Source organism: Corvus cornix, chromosome 14 (assembly GCF_000738735.6).
Source record: "Corvus cornix cornix isolate S_Up_H32 chromosome 14, ASM73873v5, whole genome shotgun sequence".
Classification (NCBI taxonomy): domain Eukaryota; kingdom Metazoa; phylum Chordata; class Aves; order Passeriformes; family Corvidae; genus Corvus; species Corvus cornix.
This window is the reverse complement of record NC_046344.1, coordinates 6844306-6860368: the sequence shown is the minus strand read 5'-3', so window position 1 is coordinate 6860368 and position 16063 is coordinate 6844306. Positions and strand designations below refer to the sequence as shown.

Here is a 16063-nt window from a genome sequence, read left to right as displayed (position 1 = left end):
GATGTTCCTTTTACCCAATAATGTTACAGATAGGTTCGGCCTTTGCCCAATGGAGAACGGCGTCTCGGTGTCCCCGCTGTCCATCAAAGGGAGGGCGGGGAAAGGGCGGGACTACCGCGGGGGCGGGGCCCTCGCTTGACAGTGATGGACACACCCTTTAACCAATAGTATTGCGGCGCGTCCTGAAGCTGTCCAATCGAGCGTAGGGAGGCGGGACACGCCTGTCAGGACTCGCTGTGGTTGGTGCGTGGAGCTGTCGGTCAGGGCGCGGTGCGGGAGGGGCGGGCACCGGGCCGCTGTTTGTTGTCATCCCAAGATGGAGTTTCTGCTGGGGAACCCGTTCAGCACCCCGGTGGGGCAGAGCCTCGGTACGGCGGCCTGGGGAGCGCGGAGGGGTCCAGGAGAGCCCGACGAGACAGCGGGGGCTTCGGCCAGCGGGCGGGGCTGGACGCAGCGGGGGGCTCTGGGGGTCGGTAAGGGGCTGTGGGGGGTCTACGAGGAGCTGTGGGAGCAGTGGGTGGATAGTCTGTGAGAGCCCATGGGGAAAATTTGGGCTCGGTAAGGAGCTCTGGGGCTTAGTGGAGGTTATGCGTTATGGGGATCAGTGGGGATTGATTGATTGGGCATCTGGAGGTGGTGAGGCAGCTCTGGGGGCTGTGAGAGGCCTCTGGGAGTCTGGGAGGGTCTCTGGGGAGCAGGGATTCCAGGGTTGGTGGGAGCTTGGAGGTGTTGGAAGGCTTTTGCGTTTTGGGAGTGCTGGAGGCCTCAGTGGGGGCTCTGGAGTTAGTGGGGGTCGTGGAGAGGGATCAGTGGACAGGCGAGGTCGGGGGAGCAGGGGGGGCTTTGGGCAGGCTGTTGTCCATGAGAAGAGAGTGACTCCACATCGAGATGGATGCAGGAAAGTTGCTGCATCCCCCAACTCCTTTTCCTGAAGTTGAGCACCTTCTTCCAGACCACCCTGTCATTGATCCAGCTTTTCCCAAAGTACTGAAACCTCCCTGTACCTCTGAGTAGGCAGGGGGGTGATGTGGTTTAGAGATACAAATACGCACTCGGTTTTCAGCCTGGAGCCTGAATTGTGGTTTTGGTAATGCTTTGGTGCCATTAGCAGGCTATTCTGAGCAAGCTTTCACTGTGTGGCCAGTCAAGGCCTCCCTGGGCTGCTGTGGCTACTCCCTCCCACAGGCATGTTCTTTCATGGCTACTAATGTTTTGGTCTGGGTTGCCATGGCTGGGGCAAAGAAGAGAAAGGAGAAAGCCTGGGCACCACTTGTGCAGAGTTTGGTAACTGAGTTTTCATCTCAGCTGGGTGGGCTCTCAGTGCCTCCTGCTTTCCTCTTTTGGGCCCTGGAGAAATTGAATATCTCTGACATTGTGGTGGGAAGGAACAGGCTGGCTCAGGTTCCTGCAGTGCAGGAGGGCGGGCAGTCCCAAAGCCAAGGTGATGCTCAGTCGAGCATGTCTACTGCGAGGGAAGGCTGGGAGAACTGGGATTGTTCAGCCTGGAAAAGAGAAGGCCTTGGGATGACCTCGTTGTGGCCTTCCAATACCTGAAGGAAACCTACAGGAAAGATGAAGAGAGACTATTTACAAGGGTCTGGTGTGACAGGACAAGAGGGAATGGCTTCAAACTGACCAGGGAGTAGGGGTGGATGGAATATTGGGAAGAAATTCTTCCCTGTGAAGGTGGTAAGGCCTTTGCACAGGTTGCTGGAGAAGTTGTGGCTGCCTCATCCCTGGGAATGTTCCAGGCCAGGCTGGATGGGGCTTGGAGCAACCTGGGATAGTGGAAGGTCTCCCTGTCCGTGGCAGGGAGTGGAATGAGATGATCTTTAAGGTCCCTTCCAACCCAAACCACTCTGTGATTCTGTAACGTACAGCTCTGCGTAGTCTAGCCTGTAGCTGCTCTACGTTGACTTATGGAATGATGGAAGTCTTTGAAAATTATAGTGGAGAAAACTTTGCAGAGTGTCACCTCATGGCCTCAAACCTCTTTTATCATCCTTTCCTCATCCCCACGTGCAGGGACACCCCTTGTTGTGGTAAAGGGCCCTTGCATGGGTGAGTCTCACGCTGTGGTCTGAGCATGGCTGGACTCTCTTTGTCAGGCTATGTGGAGCATATGTATAACTTGCTGTTTATCCTCAGCCATCTGGGGTGTTTATTTCTTCTGCTTAGGGAGAGAAGTGCTGGGAATCGGGGGAGAATAATGAGAACAGCTCAGCTGAAAGGTGATTTTGGAGTGAATTGGCTTTGTTGTGTTTGGCCATCAGAGCACCCCTGCCAGGAGAGCTGCTGCTGGGCCAGGCCTCTGCCGTCAGCCTGGGAAGGGAAGGCAGCAATTTATCCTTCTTCATTGGCAGCTTCTTTCAGCATCAGTCAGTGGTTTGAAGGAGCTGAAGGATTGTTGGGGGACAGGGAGGGAGGAGCAGTAAAATCTTCTTTTTTAGCCTTCTGCCTCTTTAAGTCCAGAGTGCAAAGGTTTTCACAGCTCTCACATCCCTTCTCTCACTGAATGAGCGGTTGCTGCCAGCTTTGAGGCTTTGAACACTGAGCTGCTTCCATCAGATAAGGTTAGGTGTGCAGCTTCCCTTAATGCAAAATTCAGCTGCACTTTCAGAATGTTTTTTTTTTTTTTTTACTCCCAGGGGGAAGAGATAACTGCAGATTTTATTTTGGAAGACAAATTTTTCTGCTTCTCCTATCGCTGCCAGTTATCCCTTTCTGAGACAGCAGTAAAACAAAAGCATGCCTTGTTCTCAGACACTGCTATTTGCCCAGTGCTTCCACAGTTTGTTTTTCCAATGAGCTTGTGGAATATAATTTTCACTTATGTTTCTCTTCATTCATTGAAAGAAATGGAATAATTTTGTATTTCTGTTTAAACATATTGTGTTGTACACAGTTGTGATGTTTTCAAGCAAGGCCTAACACTCACCATAAGGGAGAAGTGCAGAAAATCCTGTAGGTCCATCAGCACACCAAGAATGTGTGTTCTCTGCCAGGAAGTAGCAGAGGTTCACGAGAAGATTTAATTAGGGCTCTACAATATCTGCAGATAAATGCCAGGTCTGAAAGAACAAAGATGTCAGAAAAGGTTTGGGGAGAGCTGAGAGAGGTAATACAAAGGATTTTCTCTTTTCTCCTCTTTATCTGGATAATGTCTGAAGCTAGGCAGGCTTTTTATGTTAACTCTTGCTTAATGTGGGAAAGTAATGCTAGGATGAGCTCAGAGGATTTGTAATGGAGATGGATAGAGTCTCCTGCATCTAAAGTGCCAGTTGAAGTGGCAGCCAGGTTCCTCATGGCTGAAACCTACCTGATTTTTGAACTGGCTTATATGGTACCCTGTATTTAATTCCCAGTGGTGGCATAGCAGAAACAATATAAGCCATCACCATGGCTGCTAATTACGAACCTTACCTAATTTGGCTATAGTACTTAAATTGCCCTCTGGACACTAAACTGGCCTTGTGTCTCCAGCAAGGTCCTCTCCTGAGAAGAGCAGGTGGTTTTTGGTGGGGCTGTTGTGTGGAAGGCAGGCAGCTGTACCTGAGAGATTCCTGAACTTAAACCATTTTCATTCCATATTGCTTTTAACCTGGAGGTTGCTGTGAAGGGAGCTTATAGCATCATTTTACATATAAACCAAAAATCTCACCCAGGATTTTGTAGCAGAATCCAATACTTCCCAAAGGTTTTGTGAGGTGTTTTTCAGAAGGTCTTTGTGACAGCTGGTGAGAATCTAGAGGGCGGAATTGGGTGCCGTGGGTTTCGTAGGCTGCCAAGTACATCGAGGTTGACAAGACCCTTTGTGGCATTGGTTGCTGGCCCAGTTCTTATGACTGAACTGTTTATTTTTTCCAATCACTACTGTAAATACTATCTTGAAGAATATCCCAACCAGTGAGGAGCAGAAGAGCAGGAAGATGTGTAGTAAAGCAGCGCTGACAGAGTGCTTGCTGTGTGGAGAGGGATCGGCCTGGAGAAAAAGCTGCAATTTACAGTAGTGGGAATTTGCCTTGAGATTCACCATCCTGCCATAAATTGCATTTTTATCTTTCTTTGTTCAATGGAGCCATCTTTAAAGTGTCACCACTCTATTCAAGGTTATTAGAACAAATACCCTTGCTGCAGGTTGGCGAAAACATCTTCGATGATTAAAGCTGATTGAATTACCAGAATGTGGAGTGCTGGTGACTCTTTTGTGGCCATTCTGCTTATTTGATAGTGGCCATATGGCTTACATGTGAAGACACGAGAAAGCCTGGTTTAGTTTTTTTGGTTTTACTCTGGAGACTTTGCAAAGGCTTCAGGAAAATGCTTATTTCTTTGAATCCAAACCAAGCCTTGCTGCTGCCCGCCTCATGCAGGTGCAGAGGGCTGACCTGGGGCAGTGAGGTGTGAAATGGGCTCCTCACGGGGTGCTGGACAGGGGCATCAAGGTCAGTTTTGGTCAGGCTCTGGTCAGGGCTCTGTGTGCTGCTGAACTCAGCTCTTCTCACTGCAGCCCCAAATCTGCCTGACCCAGAGCCAAAGACCTCTGGGAGGGAAGTTCAGCACCTGAATTCAGTGCAGCGAGACTTGAAAGTTAATTTTTAACAATACAGTAGAAAGGACGTTGTCCTGTGTGGCTGGGAATGGGGATCAGGTGCTACTGGTTTACACCCCTGGTCCCTGTTGCTGAAGAGAAGTCTCAATGCATGGTGCCAGTCTGGGCTCTTGCCTTGGAGTCTGTTTTTGGAGGAGGAGCAGTGTGGTGATTTAATACAGAGTATTGTGTAAGGAGGCTACAAAAACAAGGTTTCAGCAAAAGATACAGAGGCACTTTATAGAAGCAACAGTGTGGCAGACAGCTTTTCAATTGATTTGTATCAAAGCACTTGCAGTTTCCATTCAAGGCTGTTAAATTGATAATATGTATAGTGGATACAGTCTGTTTTCAGAGCTGCTGTTGTGTTCCCCCCTCCCCCCCCCCTTTTTTTTTCTTTTTAATGGGAAAATGCTTCAGCTAAGGGGGTTTAAAACACCTTTTTATTTTCCCTTCCGTGAGAAGCACTTGAGCCCTTTCTTCAGGTTTCTTATATCTCTAAGATTTTTATGAGTCTTAGAATAAAAACGGTTCCTAAATAAATGAGTTGATAGCTGCATGCAGGAACAGAGAAATGCATTAGAGCCAGCAGCCCGTGGTAGTCCTGCAGGAGGCATTAATCCAGGCTCTCTTGTCCACAATTTCCCTAAATTCCCTTCAAAGTAAACTTACTACTTTGCTGTGCTGTATGTGAAACATTTTTTTTAAAGACAAGCCTTTCCCCAGTGCTAGAAATCAGTGTTTAAAGTGCACACCATACTCTTAGAATGTGGTCCCCGTAAAATATCATTTTTGCAGTGTGCTGTTGGGCTCTGAATCCTCTCTCTCTTCATTCATTGCCTTATAATAAAATAAAACATCCTTTGCATTTACCCATAACCACGGAAGCGTTGTCCCCTGGTCTAAGGGAAGTTTTTGTCAGTACAAGGTGGCAGTAACTTTTCTTGCTGTATCAGAAAGATGAATTTTGCCTTTGCCTGCAGTAAAAAGGGCACAAGAAGTTCTCTCCTCAGAGCTGAAGTACTTTTCTAGCTACTCCTGTAGCTGGTCAGTTAGAAATCCAGGCCCCCCCACTGCTCATTCAGAATTGTGCTTGTCATGCAAAAAGAGCCTGATAAAGTGCTTTTAGTTTTATAAGATTATTTGGATCTGCTTTCACTTCATGACAATGGATTATGTTGTAAGGAAAATCTCCATGAAATATGAAAATGGGTATCTTTGCTTTTAGAAGAGCAAATAAATACTGAGTCATGAATCTGGCAACTTGGAGAAACTACCTACATGTGTGAAGCTGGGTAATTAGTATAATACCATTTAATACTGGGTTTCTAAGACTGGATTTATTTTATAGGCACAAAAGCAGATTGTAGTTTGTGAAGGTATTATAACATGTATTTTTGAGTAATGCTGTTTTATCTCTTTCAGCATGCTACGCTTAAATGTATATTCCATATGCTTCTAATAGCTATCTGTATGTAAGAGTGAGGACAGCTCGTTCCCAGTTTGTTACTGCTCTGTTCATGAACTCAGCAGATTTTTTTAAACTTCATATTTAAAATATGCTTGCCTAAAAGCCCCAGGAAATCCCCCACAAACCCTTCCAACAGTTTTAATATTTCATTCAAAACAATTTTCCCCCAAAAAAGTACTGTGTGTTTTCCTTAGTGAGGAACAGTTTTAAGGTAGGCAGACTTTCCTATGAATTCATAAACTACACTGAGTTTTTAATTAACAGTTTTTGAAGGTGATGAAGGCATTTGTGGTATTCTCAGTGATAGTAGTCAGTGGAGGGACAGCAACAGCTCTTGCAGAAGTTTTGGTGAGATGATCCCTCCTGGGGAAGGTGCTGCCTGGTACCTTCAGGACTGGGGCTCTTCGAGGCTGGCCTAGCAACCTCCTTCCTCATCTGGTGTTTCCTACTTGACTAAAAGTCATTTTATCCTTTGTGTTTGGGTTTAAAATCTGTGCAATGTATAGGTGATAAGAGCATAAATGTTTAGAGAACACAGGGAGAAAGGACATTGTGGGAGCCCTGAGAAGTGAGGAAGGGCCCCTAAAGCCCAGCCTGTGAAATGCAGCGATGAGTCTGTGCAGATCATCCAGAACTTGTTTTCCTCTTTCTCATTTGCATCTGCCTGGGGAATTCCTAGTTTTCTATGTAAAAAAACCTTGTTGCTGGGCATAAAAATCCTACCAAGAATAGATAAGTCTTATCTTCTGTATTTGTGTAGTTATTCTGCTGATGGTCTGCCCGATCATTTCAGTTTCTGTCAGTGGCAAAAGGCTCTTTTTAAACTGATGGTGCTTCAGCACATAAGATACCGGTCTAGAAGCTTCGCTAGAGCTGGGTCTCTCTTCCCTTAGGAGCAGCTCCTTTGCTACAGGTGAACATGTTTTTATACAGCCCAGGGAGTCAGATCTTCCATCTATAGGTAACATTTCCCATTGCTCAAGAAGGAGAGATGCAAATAAATCCAGCCAGTCTGTTATTGGCAGCACTGTCTCTAAATTTAAATATACACTCCATGGTAGTTCTCTACCTGACAGTTTGGAAATGTAGTAACTCATTTCAAAATCAAAGATGAAGGATGAAAAAAATCCATGCCCTGTCTGTGTTTGAGCAATTCCTGGCATGGCTGTGTATGGACTATTTACCCATGCTCCTGTATCTCTTGGTTCACAGCATTTGGCAGCTCAGTGTAGTCGCAGAGAGCTTCAGGAGACTCAAAAATGAGGAGATACTCAGAAGAAACCTGTTGAATAAGTTGGTTACCTTGTAGCCTGCTTATTCTTTGAGAGTAAGGCATCCTGTTTCCCAGTTGGTCCTCAGAAACGTTCTGGGTTAAATTAGCTTGGGAAGAAATTCAGATCAAAGAAAACATACACAAAGTGAAGGCACAGATTTGTGTTGTAAACTGTGTCTGAATCCCAAGAATTTTTCAGAGCATTGATTTCTTGTTCTTAAGGCAGGAAAGACTTCGTTGCATCCCAAATGTGGTCAGGAATGTTGAAGAGGTTAACTTGAACATGTTGCATCCTCTTTATTTCCATGGGATACATTTATTGCAAGAAATATGACTGGTTTTTTATTTGACCCAAATAACAAAAAAATTCTGGGTTTTTGCCTAGCTTAGTAAATGCAGAAAGTTTTTTTTAAAAATCTGGTATTTCCGGACTTTTTTTTATTAAAAAAAAACCCCTTTTGTTTTGTCTCAATTACAGCTTTCTGCATTTATTTTCCTTTTGGAAGGAAGGGGGTGTCTTTCCTTGCCTATAAACACAAAAAACTACCTTGAGCATATTAAATAAATTGCAAGCTTCAGCAGCTTTGTCAGCACATTTTGGAAAGTTTTTATGATATTCTGGGCCTACAGGTGAGGGCTATTTCATAGCTTTGTCTTCCGAGACTAATAAATACATCTGTATATTTAATAGAGGCATTTTACTTAAGCTTTGGTGACCAAATACTTACTGAAATACAGTTAATTTTTTTTAGACAACCTCAAGGCTTTAATTAGTAGTTTTGTCCAAAAAGTCCTGCCTGAAGTAAGGTTTTGACTGAAGTGATCCAGAGATTAGATACTATGTTGTAGCTTTTCCTCAAAAACCTCCTTGATTGCAGTTGAAGCAATGGACATCTGTTTGGCTCAACACTTTTCCCTCTTTTATATAAGTTGTTGAGGATCTTAACTGCTCAGTTGTCACCAAAAAGCTCTCTGATCAGTTAACAGAGTGTTAAGGAATTTCACCAGTTAATTGGTTCCTAATTTAAGGATTAGGAGAGAAAATACACAAATTTTATTGGAATATTTCATCTGGAGTGAGTCTTGAAATCCGCCTCCACACTGTGACCTGAGTTATTTCCTGAATGCTGTCTGGTATTTTCCTGAGCAGGTGTTATGGGATATAGGCATGATAAGATGATTGATAGTGGGATGTAGAGGTTGGGCTGGATGCAGCATGTATTTGGGTTCGTGTTACCCTGAGTTCACATTTAAGCTGTTGTAGTAAATAGCTTGGTTTTTTTTCATTATCTTTGAGCTGCCCTTTCTCTACTGATTTTCGGTGGTTTTAATTAGAAGGGTATTTTGCTGAAAAGAGCGAACTCAGACCTTTGTGAAATTTTCTGCTAGTACAAATAATGGTAAATCTGAAATCACTTATTAGACAAGAAGTTGTTATGGCAACTATAAGATGGTTGGCTAATCAGAGAGTGAGATCAGTTTTTATTTACAAGTGTAATGAGCAATTAAGTTTGAGCAGCTGTCAGACTTGGAAAGTGATTAAAGTTCAGCAAACAACCCAAATGGGTCAGTGTTCAGTTCTGATGGTTTTCTGACACTGCAGCTTGATCATCTGTGGGTTTTACCTACTATAATTAAAACTGCCTTTTAAATCCCTATCCATGCCAATGACTTGGCATAGCCAGTGAGTAGAAAAACCCCTTTTCCTACCAGGTTCCTTAATGGGTATTGCCTGGAGTCTTGATGTGGGTAATGAGGTATTTCACGTGTAGCATTGCTTAAAGCAAAGCTCAGTTTGGATGCAGAATCATCTCCTGGCTGTCGGTGATCACCAGGAGGGAGCTGGAGTGGTGCAGCCTCGCTCAGCCTTTGCACCTCTAAAGGCTCCCTTTCATTAAAAGCAGCATTACGCAGTTGTTGGTTGCTTAGGGAGCTGCTGCTGGGCTCAGAGGAAGGACGTGCACAGTGTACATGAACATTAAACCCAAAGGAAGTGGAGAAAGTCGTGATTCACCCAGAAACAGGAGGGAATGCCCAGGAGAAGCTGACCTTGGCCAGAGCTGGTGAAGCTCTGTCATTGGGCTGGTCACAGTGAACAGGGCAGGCTGCTGGTCCTCATGGCTTTCCCAAGCAGGAACTGGTTCTCTGCAGATTCCAGAAGATTGCATGTGTTCACACTGGGAAAGTTACCCTCCCATCCATACTCAGCACCAGAGCAGCCTATTTCATTTGCTGGGGGTTTGCTTCCCTGCTGCACGTGTTAAATAAGCCAAACTGTTTGTAAGCCTTGCTCAAAATCTGTGTTCTGGTTAGAATTTTAACTGTCCAAGACAGTTAAACCAGTATTTTCCAAAATTACGCTGCAATCCCCTGATACATTTACATTTTTATTAATTTTGCCACACTAATGGTATGATGTAGTACAGGCAATTGCAGCGGAACGTGAAATGGATTGGGACAGCTCCTGACCTGAAGAATTTACAAAGTCATGTGCCTAGATAACACAAGTTGGTGAATGGGGACTTAAGGGAAAATTAAAATGACAGTCTCAGAAACAGGCATTTGCATACTTGACCTAAACTTCTGGTATTTACATTTTCTATTTATCAGTCTTTTTCAGGCTTATCTACAGCAATGGCACATGAGAAACAGGGCTGTAAAAATGGAACAGAATTTTTAGTAGGGTTACTAAAGACCAAGAAATCCACATTTCTCATCCCCCAAGATGGGATTGCACACATGTATCTTGTTATTGCTGTTGCCTGATTTGCACTCGGGTTTCCTGAGGAGATTGCTGGGAAGTGTTTATCTACTAAGCTTCTGCAGACATAGCAAGCCTGGCTTCTTGGAATGGGCAGCTGGCAATGGGGCCCTTCAGTGACCACAGCATTGGCAAAAGTAATTCTTGTCACCAAGTGGAAGAGGAGCCAACTCTCCCCTCCTCCCGTGGTGAAAACACTTAGTGTATTCCAGACACTGATCCTCAAGCCATGGAGATATTGGAGATTTGGGGTAGGAGTGGAGCTTGCTGCCTCTTGCACAGGCCTGCTGCCATCCTGTAGAGCAGTGCAAGGGAAGGCTGAAAAACTGAAATGCAAACTGAAGCTTTCACGCTAGAAAACACGGCCCGTCAACCCTCAAAAGCTCCAGATTCCTCTGTCTAGTTCACTGTACACGTGGGATAATTGTGGTTTTCCAGAGGATGCAGCTCTCACCTTCGTAGTTGTAGATATGTAGGAGAGCTGGAGGTGGGAACATGCACGTGGAAGTTACTGCAAGTGTTATGTCATTTCATTCATAACACATTTTAATTATCATGTATGGACACTTGCATAAAAATCCTGTACAGCACGCTGCAGCAAAGGAGTAAACTTGTTCTTGTAACTGCCTCCTTGTAGGAATGGGAGATTTTGCCTATTTTTTCCCCTCACTAAATAGTATTTTCAGTTTATTTTAAGCATGTGAGAATGTGGGCAACTGATTTTAGGAGTAACCTGTAAAAAATAATACAAATAATACTGATGTAGGAGCATGATGGTTCTCTGTGCCTCATAGTTTGTTTGCAGCAAACATGTTACAAGTGAGCAGGTGGGAGGGGGAGTTTGAAATACATAGGGATGGATTTTTAGAGTTTGCAGCTGATATGGATTAAAAATTCTTAGAACATTTCATCCATGAAAGGCAATTAGTTTTATTTTATGAATATGAAAAGCACGTAGCTTGTAAGTACTGGAGTGAAGTCCCAAGTGAGTTATTAGAACTTGCTTTACTCATGTAGTACAAAATTGGCCATCAAGAGCTGATAGATTTCAAATATAGCTCACTGACACACTGATCATCCATAACTTTTCATAAAGTCTTTTTTTTTTGGGCTCACCTGTAATTACTGGATGCTGTTGAAGTCCTGAATGCGGCAGATAATCACAGATCAGGACACCTCCTTGCTCTTGATGGTGATTACAGCATGTTGTGCTGCTGGGATATGGAATTGTGATACCTCTCTGCCTACTTTCCCTACTTTCAGCTGCCTCCTTCTCTCAGATTCATAAGTTAAGGCAGATAAAATGAATGGAGTCTGCTCTTTTTTTAGCAGTTGATTTTTTTGGCATTAGGAAAAATTAATGCAATTGTTGGTTTTGGATTATTGGGGTTGTATGTGTGCATAGTTCTCAGCTACTAATGAGTGTTTGGGAAATGATTTTTTTTTCAGCTTCTTTTCCAGTTTTTTGGTGGGGTTTTTTTGGTGGGGGAGAGCCAAAGACTCGGCTGCTAAGAAATTTGGTATTTCTAGTGTTAATTAACAGATGTTACTCATCCAGCATGTCAGTGCTTTAATACCTGAGATTCTCAGTTAAGGAACTGGTAGCCCAAGTAAAGGAATGAGGTAGCCCCTCCAATCATCCAAATTCCATGGAGAAACTAAAACAAGTTTCTCCATGGCAAGTGGCGGGCTACAATCTAAGTTCTGGCTATGGAAATGACTAAATGTCAGTGGTTTTTGTTATAAAACACTGGCTGCTGGACAGTGTTCAAAGGAGGAGGAGATTTGGATAACCAGCCTGATGCACTGACCTGTTTAAACAACGCTGTGCTGATAAATTCTCCCACACAGAATCATATGAACACATCGCAGCAGTCACAGTTAAATTTAGAAAAGGCAAATCTGAAGGAGACCATTTCATCACCCAGGAGGTTTTAATTTATGCTTTCATGCCTCTCATCCAGAGAAGAAAGATGGACACTCAGAGTGGGATGATATTAAACTACTGAAAGTGTTGCCTAATAGATCACAGATGTCTGTGAAGTGGCAAGTCATCATCCCCCCGACACAACAGGACGAGGGGACACTGTCACGAGATGTGACATGTCATAAAGGATCATTGATTTGTTGCTCCCCTACAGTAAATCAAACATCTCCATTCAAATCCATTAAAATCCATTAATACAGGGCATAGATTTTAAAACTGCTTTGACATTTCTGATTGAAGGCTTTGGCGTATCGATTCCTGACATGAGCAGGACCCTGTTTGTCAATCGTAAAGTACCACCATCATCTGAATATCGTGGGTTGGCAGCGAGGTGGGAATCTAGCCAAGGTCACTGCTAAAAGAGATGAGGAAACGTGCAGTGCAGGCTGAATTTTGGGGAAAAGTGCCTCTGAATCATGCAAATGGCTTGATGGGCTGGGAGCTGCTTGTGTATGACCTCGCTCTGAAGGACGGCTATTTACAGTACATGGGTCAACGTGTGAGCTCTAATGAGTGTCAAGGCATGGGAGGAAGGTGTTTTTCTGTGCTTTGTTTCTAAAGCTGTGTAGAATGGAGAAGTCAGATGGGTTTCACTGTGTTTTAAAGAAGCAATAGTGTCTCTCTGCCATCTGTTTTGGAAGAGAGCAACTTACATACACATGTCATTCAGTGGAGTTTGCTGTCAGCAGCAACAATTTCTGCTGATGGGGGAACTTCAGGGTGAAGATTCATAACAAAAGTCTTTATTGTGTAGAAACACACCGTTCTGCTTGGGATCCAGCTTCCAAATGCTTTTAAGGACTGTGACTAAACCACCATTTATGCCTCAGATGAAAGACATCTGAGTACAGAAGCTGCCTAGACCAGGTTCTCCTGCCAGGCCTTTTTTTGTGCAATACAATAGCAGACGGGAAGGTCTGGCTGGTTTTACACCCTGCAAATGTATCAAGACCTTTGAGCTGTGATAACTAAGCGAGCCATGCTGATATGCTCCCTTGCCTGCTCTGATATTATTATAAGACTTTCTGTTTTGGTTTTCTTTTTGTTCAGGTGAAGCTGTGATCTGAGTATGAAAGAAAACTCTTCTTTGTTGTACAGCTGTTAATACTTGTTTAATATGTATTAATCCATTCACCTTGCTCTGTTTCTGAAACTGCAGTGCAGCTATGCTCAGTTAATCACCTGGAGTTTCCTTCTCCTGAGAGGCTGAATTTGTGGGAGATGGTGGGTGATGTTTTTTCTGCAGCCTGTCTAAATCACGAGAATGTTGTAGCATGACTGTGACTACCATGAGGTCCTTAAAAAGGCACAGTAATTACGTACTATGTATTCATGATTGCAGGTATGTGTGATCTGGAAAGCAGGTTGGAGGAAGTTTGGCATTTGGGTGGCACCTTCAAAAAGAAGAAAGCCTGAAAGTTAATTGGAGAAAATGACAGTTCCCAGTTTACTGCTGTGCCTTCCAACAGCACTCGAGCTAAATACTCATTAGGACTGCGCATGTGCATGTCCACGGTGTGTCATTTTTTAATTTTAACATAGACTCTGCAGCTATTACCAACTATTCATTTATTCAGCACCAGAAACTTTGGCAAAACGATGAACGATCCCAAAGAGTTTTAATGTGAGCGTAGCTAAAAACCAAGTGAAAAATCACAGTAGTCATGACAAGTGGATGGCCAGTGCTGCAGCAGTCCAACCCAAATCACGTTTTCTGTAGTGCTTTGCTGTTCAGATTGAGCCCGTTTGTTCTAGCTGACTGGCTTTTTCCTTGGAAGTGTGAAGCTCAGCATTTTCAGAGCAGTGTGAAATAAGGAATGTAGAAAAAGGACTTGGAGCAGTGAGGTGGCTAATTGAAAAATGCTCTTGGAGCTGTGCGCTCTAACAAAGAAGCTGGCAGGGTTTTATGAGTAAGTCACTCCAGAGCTGAGTTTTGATCTTGAATTTTGAATGAGTCACATTTATATTTTAATAGGAGCGTTTTGATAAAAAGGAACAATCCTCCTGTTGGTTACCATAATGTCTAAGTGGCCGTGACTGTCTTTCTGAAAGCAAATATAGAGAAACAAGAATAGACTGTTGGGTCCAGTAGTATCCAAGTGTGTTGTTTGAGTGTCTCTGTCTCCCAAGTGAGATGCCTTGAACTCAGCAGCTTTGTGAGTGCTGAGGGTCTTTGGTCTTACCTTCATTTTGCTTGGACAGCTGAAACATGTTTCCATAGCCTCTGTATGGTCTTTCCCCAGATCTTATTGATGGTGCTGTGCAGATCACTGATGAGTTATTGAATCCAAGAGAGACAACTGCAGTCACAAAATGTAATGATGCTTTAAAGTGTAAAACAGTTCTATAGGCTACAGCTCAGAGATATCATTGTCTCGTTCATTTGAGCAATCTTGTCTGGTTTGCATCGCCTTGCAAAACTCTTGCTTTTTTCCTGAAAGACCAGTCTATAAAAGCACTTTGCTTTTGCCCTCAGCTGACTCCCCTCACTTCTGAGAGAGCAACACTGCACCGAAGGGAGGGGGACCAGCAGGGTGGAAGCAAAAACCTGCTGATATTATGGCTTCTTCTGATCCCTGTTATGCAGAGTGAAATATAACATATCTGACTGTTTGATTCACTAATTTCAGTGGTGGAGCACAGCTGGTAGGCAGGTGGACTGTTAAGAGACAAGACAGAGATCTAAGATCTGCAATCTTCTGAACTTTCAAGCGAAAAAGAAAAAACAACTGCAAAACCCAAGATGTTTTATGCTATTTGAACACCAAACACTGTTGGAAGGAAGGGGAGAAGTTTGGACTTGGAACTTTCTTGGTTTTGGATCTCTGTAACGCGATGCACTGGTGTGCATGTTTCTTGCATAAATAGAAGGTGATTTTGTGTGTGTAATTTGTCCCAAATGTATGAATTGAGAGTCTCTGAAGCAACATCTGGAGAAGACCCAAGAGAGAAAACTGTGAGTTCTCTGAAAACAAAGATCTGTTCATTCATGAGATTCTGATATTCCAACAGAAAACAGCAGTTGTGCTATTTTCATTTAATGTTATTTCTAGCAAGTGCCACATTTAACTTTCCCTTTTGCCTTTTCTCTCAAGACCATTCTGCAGCACCATAAAGACTTATTGGTACTTACAGATGGACTTTTGGAGAGATTTTTACCCTGGTCCTGTCATCATTCAGCTGGAGTAGCTGCTCTCAGTGCTTCTAGCAGTCAGAATTCCAGTCTCAGCTGTACAAACATGCACATGGAGCAGTAGTATGGATTGAACAGGGCAGAGAGCAACTTCTTGAGGAGAAGCACTGTTGGTTTTTCTCGGTGAGATCCCTTTTTACCTGGTTTCAGAATGGGTGGTAAAAGTTCCTCTGTTTTCTTCCTGCATTCAGAAGATAATTCCTGCCCTGCCCTGCACAACCTGTTACGTGGTGACTGTATGGGAATTTCTGACCTGATTTCCTTGTGGTGACATCTCCAGTCAGAGCAGGTTGTTTGGGCAGAGGCTTCGCTGGGGGTGTGTGCACTGAGACTGTTTATACTGGGAACTTTACACTGCTGAACCCTCTGAGTGCTGTAAATTATACAGGATTTCAGTGTGAGCAGGGAAATGCTGATACTGCCATTTGGCAGAGCATGGAAATGTGGCCACAAGAGTTGGATCTTAGAGGAAAGGTGTGAATTTTAAAAAATAGCACAATTTTTTCTCCTTTTCCTCACAGACTACAGATAAGCTGATGCTGTGTGTGCATACGCAGTGCCCAAGGTCTGCTGTGTGTCAGGCGTGGAGTGCCAGATTGTCTTTCTTCCCACCAGAACATTTATGCTTTAATTTGGGACACGTGGTGGGAACCAATAGCATCTTGTTTCAGAGAGACTTTCTGATAATCTCACTGATGGTATCGTGTTGCTGTGTGAGACACAAACCCGGCATTATCCCAGTGCTCGGAGCTGCTCCCGAATCAGGAGCTGTGCAAGGAGCCCTTGG

At 43.9% G+C, this 16063-nt stretch overlaps 1 protein-coding gene across 4 annotated transcripts in view; it reads left to right on the top strand.

The window, feature by feature from the left end:
• The first annotated feature begins 275 nt into the window (after positions 1–275).
• The window catches only part of TOM1L2 (target of myb1 like 2 membrane trafficking protein), a 57239-nt gene continuing 41451 nt past the window's right edge, over positions 276–16063 (top strand). For 3 of the 4 annotated variants that reach the window (XM_010392322.4, XM_019281651.3, XM_010392320.4), the window contains exon 1: positions 276–368. In XM_010392322.4, the coding sequence (XP_010390624.1) occupies positions 317–368 (52 nt within the window). In that variant the 5' untranslated portion in view covers positions 276–316. Of the gene's footprint in view, positions 369–15178; positions 15400–16063 lie in introns of all 4 variants that reach the window. The other variant, XM_039560038.1, reaches the window with a different exon arrangement.